The following is a 6213-nucleotide window of genomic DNA, read 5'->3' as shown; positions in this document are numbered from 1 at the left end:
TTCGTGAGTTTGAAAACGAAAAAAAAAAAAAAAAAAAGAAAAAAAGGAAAGGTCAGTAGATGTTTTAAACGATAAATATGTCTGGAGGTTACCAGAAGGTTAGAGATTATATTAGTGATGTAAGAAACGAGCACGATACATTGCCCTCATATTTTAATCAAATGGAAACGTTACATTAACTTGGACACGTTATATTAAACCGAGAAAAAAATTCAGACGTTCAGTCTGATCTTTTATTTAACTTTTACCGAGAAATTTAATTTATGGTAATTGATAATGGAGATTTGTTAAAACAAATTTTTCTAATAAATATGTTAGAATAATTTTTAAACAATATAACTATTTTATTCGATATATGATATCGACGTATCATTAATTTGAAAAGAAAAATGAAATAATTGCAATAGGTAAATATGATTATCTCTTAATATATTAATATTTTGTCTACAATATTACGATAACGATATTTCCATTGTGTTATCATCATATGATAATATCTCTTTGTGAATGATAAAATTTATTAAAAAAATTATTTTGTTAACATTACTAATTTACTAATTTTTAATTATAGAGATTGATTAATTGAATTAAATTCGTTTCTTAAAATATGATTTTTACACTCGTGACCAAAATAGATTTTTATAATAGAATCGCTTACGAGTTAGAAAAGAAATAAACATTTTGACACATGAGAGATGTATGATCTTAAAGGAAGTATTCCATTAAAGTAATCGGTCAAACAGGAACTCTACATTACTTCAATTTAATCTTTCACACGAAATCGTTATGGTTTCGTGATATCTACATAAATGTATTTACTCAAGGTTAACCATTGCCCCTTATTGCCATGTAGAAATGTGATTCTTCAGTCTTTCACGGATAGAATGGTTGCGTGCATTCCATCCCCCTACAAACTTTTTCATCTTTTTCTTTTTCTTTTCTCTTTGTTTTTTGTTTTGTTCTCCAATGAAACTTTCACGCCTGAAAAATTAGTTAGTTAGCAATTTCTAACATTTGAAAGTAATTTCATGTTTTGCAATTAACGACCTGGTATTTATCTTTTTATTACGTTTGGAATTTTACGAATAAGCGAGTAATTATTTTAAGAAAAAATATTTTATGGTATTTGCGTTTATTTTATATAACGTTAATTAGTTTCTAATATTATAAACAATTTTTTTTTATTATTAATTACTGCCAATTTATAATTTTACAAATATGCGAATAATTATTTTGTAAATAATGATATTTCATAGAGTTTGTTATATTTAGATACGGTGAGACAGGTACATGATAATTCTATTTGATAAAAATAAGAGTAAATTAAATTTTTTATTAGAAAATTTAAGAAAATTTAGGAAATTGAATTTTTGAAATTTATCAATTGTGCATTTATTAGTCTATATTTATAATGCAATGTTCATAAAATTAATTTTCTACATCATAACATTATAGTTTTATATTAGTAATTTTATTAATTTGTATATTTTAGGCAATTATTAAAAAAGATTCTTGCAACATGATTCAAATATTTTATCAAAATGAAATACGAACTAAATAAAATCGTTAATACAAATAAAATTGCATGCACAATGTTACTAAACGTATTTTCTTTTATCATTGTGCATATTGATTATTTAATAACTTTAAAAATATAAAAAAGAAATAGAAAATATATCGTGTTATGCATATTTTTCATAAAATGAAATATAAATTACATTAGAAGAAAAAACGTATTCATAATAAAAGTTATAATTATAAAAAAAAGTAATAATAATTCAATTTATCATATATTCAAGCCATTATTCACATTATTGGTTTCCATTAATAAAGATTACAAACAAAGAATCAAAATTCATTTATAATCAGCACATTGAAATTCACGATAATAATGGCACTAATAAAATACACGAAATATAAGTTGAGGCTAAAATGCTATAATCACGTTATCAGTTAGCAAATAGTATGTATTAAGCACGATTATAACGTTGTACGTAATTTCCAATTGAACAGTTGTTGCACGCACTATACGTAAGTATCAACAGATAGAAATAGCAATCGAGCACCTAATTATCGTTGAATTATTCACAGGAACTACGGTAGTTTGAATTTTCAACAACTTGATCTTCCAACACGCTGAAATTGATATCTAATATGTACATATTTACATATGATTTCTGTAAACGTATCAAATGTACGAGTATCTTTCAAAAGTGCTTAATACACTGTCATTGTGTATCATATATAAACTATTGTCACGAATAAATTAGAATTCTACGCTGTACTAAATCCTTAGTAATGTAACGTAAATAAATAAATAAATAATCAATAAAAATATTTTTTTATCTTTTTTTATGAGAAATATGAAATATTCTTCTCAATCAAAATTTAAAAATAATCGAAAATTTGTTTGAATGATTTATCTATCGATAAAATAGCAATCTTTAAATTGCGAATTTTTATGCAAATACGTTAAATATGTTTCGTGCATTTTGTATAAATGAAGTAATAATGAATATAGAATGTTCAAAAAACATAAAAAATTATTCTTTAATATAATCTTCAAAATAAAGCAAAAATTGGAAATTAAAAAATTATGTTTTAGTTTTTAAGAATTAAAAATCGATTAAAATATTTCTAGGCACTAAACCTTTCTTTAAGAATGTAAGGTAACTCAAACAATGAAAAACATAGCGATCCTCAATTTCAGGAAAACACAAATTTACACAGATATAACTTATTCTAAGTTTTCGATATCATAATCTTGTTTTCTATAACTTTTAAAACCATTGCAATCAAGCAAAATAATTAATGAAACTTAAATTTTTCACGAAAAAAAGTAAGAGAAGAAATGAAAAATTTCATCCTCAAAACCATCCAAGAAATACAAGAAATTTTATCAATGAAATTACTTTTTATTTCACTCCAATATCTCAATTGGTTACCGAGATATAAAGATTCAAAGTGTCCATAACGCTCAAGACAGTGCGGAAGTTATGACTGGGCCCACGACCCACTGACTTATATTTTTTTTCCTTACATTACGTACTTCACATTTAAGAATCGTGTCTGTCACTTGTCTGGGCCTTGGGATTGGTCAGTGAGCAGGTGCGGCATCAAATCAGTGACGAGAACGGAGATAGTAAACGATTAAAAATTATCCTTTTCTTTACACGATGATATCTCGGGAACCGGAACTCGTATCGAGATAAAAAAAAATGCGTTTTAAAAGAGAAGATTCTATGCTTCCAATGATCGTTCACTCGTTGACCGGATGTTATTATGTTCGAAGTTATAGCGGTTCAAAGTTTTTGCTAATTTTAATAAGCAGTTTGGTCGGATTCAGGGTATACGGTTAAGAATTACTGTTTTCTTTAGAAAATGATATCTCGGGAATCAGAAATGATATCAGTATAAATGAAAATGTATTTTAAAGAGTAAGATTCCACGCTTCTAACTGGATCTCTCATTCGTTGAAAAGAAGTTATCCTTGGAGTTATAGCATTTCACAGTTTTTCCTAATTTTAAGAGTTTAATCGAATTTTAAGATAAATTATGAAATGAACGTAATTATCTGTGGAAAAATATTTCTTGTAACGATTTTGTTAATGGTATGTTGAAGCAAATTAGATTATTTATTTCATTTCATCGATTCCAACTTAATTATTTTGAAGAATTATGAGTTCTGTAATAAAAGATCTTCAAATTGTAATGTTCTTTTATAGTTCTTTCTAGTCTATTATTGACTTTGAAGATTATTGTATTCTTTGAGTTGTCCTACATTTGTTCCTGAAGAAAAGTTTTGTTTGCCTATAGATATTATATTCTTATCAACTTTTAATTGTCAATAACTAAAAAAGTAGTTTTTTTGAACTTTTAATAATACTTACAGCTGAACATCCTGTATTTACTTATCACTTATTTAATCAAATTAATTAAAAATCAATATATCTGAAGAAAAATTATTCATTGCTTTAAATAATAAACAAATTAATGTTTTGTAATTCTTTCTAATCTATTATTGAATTTAAAGATTATTGTATTCTTTGAGTTGTCCTACATTTGTTCCTGAAAAAAAGTTTTGTTTGCTTATAGATATTATATTCTTATCAACTTTTAATTGTCAATAACTAAAAAAGTAGTTTTTTTGAACTTTTAATAATACTTACAGCTGAACATCCTGTATTTACTTATCACTTATTTAATCAAATTAGTTAAAAATCAATATATTTGAACAAAAATTATTCATTAAGTAATAAACAAATTAATGTTCTTTTGTAATTCTTTTTAATCTGTTATTGACTTTAAAGATTATTATTTCTTTGAGCTGTCCTACATTTGTTCTTGAAAAAAAAGTTTTGTTTGCCTATAAATATTATATTTTTATCAATTTTTAATTGTCAATAACTAAAAAAATAATTTTTTTTTAATTTTTAAATATTTATTTATTTATTTTGAACAGCTTGTATTTACTTATTACTTATTTAATTAAAAATCAATATATCTGAATAAAAATCAAAATTATATTTTATATAATAATACATGAAAATTAAACATTTATATTACACAAATTATTAACGTAAAATAAAAACACATTCAAATTTTAAATGAATCGAACGAAGGAAAGCTCGATACAATCTTCCAAAGTTTTGGAAGAATGCCGAACGAAATTCTAAAGCCAATTACCAAAACCGCTGAAAAGTAGTTCCATTAATAAATGATTTCATTTATTAAGCAAGCTTCCTCCAAACATCGTATGCATTCGAACGCGATGAATCACGCATCAAGAGTAGCGTCTTTCATTTAATATTTATTCATTTAGACACAACGTAGATTATGTTTTAAGATTATCGGCACGTAGAGTTGTATGATCTTTTTAATGATGGCAATGACTACCAGTGATACGCAACAGGTTTATGGAGAGAGATATCCTCTTGTCAGAGGTGACGAGAATCATCTGGTCTGCTTAAACTCTAATAATATGAACGAAGTGAAAATGGATTCGCAAGAAATCACGAGCAACGCGGCCGAATCTCCCTCGAATCGCGAATTGAATGTGGTAAGCTATAATTTCACAAATCATCATTTAAAGGTTTGTCGAAACCTTTAAATCCATCACGGTTGATAGCAGATATATTTTCGATAAATCCAATAAATTCTTCTGTTTTTCTGTCATCAATAAAATTGTTAAATTAATGCATATTCCTTTTTCTTTTTAGTTTTCATCATTTTATACTTATTCTTTTTCTAAAATATTTTATTAAAAGAAGAAACTTTCAAAGGTTATATTAAATTTATTATGATTTAATAAATAATTAATAATTTTTGTCAAAAATAGTATTTCGTCACTGGAAAAATTTAATTGAAATATAATATACAAAATATATATACATATAAAATATTTAAATTATTAATTTAATATTTTTATTTAAAATATATTTGTCATTGAAAATAATCGTTATATTATACCAAAAAAGTATTCTTCATTAAACATTTTAAAAGAAACTCAATATCTTAATTTCTTATCAAAAAAATCTAATATATTTTCAAAATTAAAATAAAATACTCGCTATTTTATCTATTTATATTTATACATATTATTTTCATTCGAAATTATACCAAAAAAATATTCTTCATTAAACATTTTTATTGACAAAATTAAAATAAAATTCGTTATTTTATCTATTTATATTTATACATATTATTTTCTTTCGAATCTTTATTTATTTATCTATTTATTTTTCACAACTCTGATAGCGAAAATACGAATTAACATAAACGTCCAATGGTGATCTATTCACCCCTGCACGAGAGATCGAGTTTGTCCCGCGTTTTATTATCACGAAAAAAAAAAGAAAAAAGAAATCTCGTGCACTCGCTCGTGCAAACAGTCTCTATATAAATTTCCCCTAATGTTTTCACTGAGAATGAGAATATTCGACGAAGGAAACGAGAAGGGTAAACAGCCGGAGCTGTTCCTGAACGGGTGGTTGGCGCTACTGCTTTAGGTCACGCCAATCTGAAATGCTTCGATGGATCGCGATGGATGTCGATGGTATACTATAATCATTCGTGGTATAATCCCATAAAGGGAGGGAAAGCCGGTACGTGGCAGGTACGATAAATATATACCGAATCTTCGAAACGTCGCCGTTTTGTATTATGGGCTCTGATCGATGGTCTCAGGGCCAATATCGACTTATCAGAATTTGA

The 6213-nt window shown here is 25.8% G+C and overlaps 1 protein-coding gene across 1 annotated transcript in view; it reads left to right on the top strand.

Annotated features, from left to right (window-relative positions):
- Window positions 1-6213, top strand: part of LOC102679995 (microtubule-associated protein 4) — a 39766-nt gene that overhangs the window by 11834 nt on the left and 21719 nt on the right. The window contains exon 2 of the mRNA XM_031510509.1: window positions 4913-5059. Coding sequence (XP_031366369.1) covers window positions 4982-5059 — 78 coding nt within the window. The 5' untranslated portion in view covers window positions 4913-4981. The remainder of the gene's footprint in view (window positions 1-4912; window positions 5060-6213) is intronic.

This window comes from Apis dorsata, unplaced genomic scaffold, assembly GCF_000469605.1.
Source record: "Apis dorsata unplaced genomic scaffold, Apis dorsata 1.3 scaffold_233, whole genome shotgun sequence".
Taxonomy (NCBI): domain Eukaryota; kingdom Metazoa; phylum Arthropoda; class Insecta; order Hymenoptera; family Apidae; genus Apis; species Apis dorsata.
The sequence above is the reverse complement of the archived record's forward strand: the minus strand, read 5'-3'. Positions and strand labels throughout refer to the sequence as shown.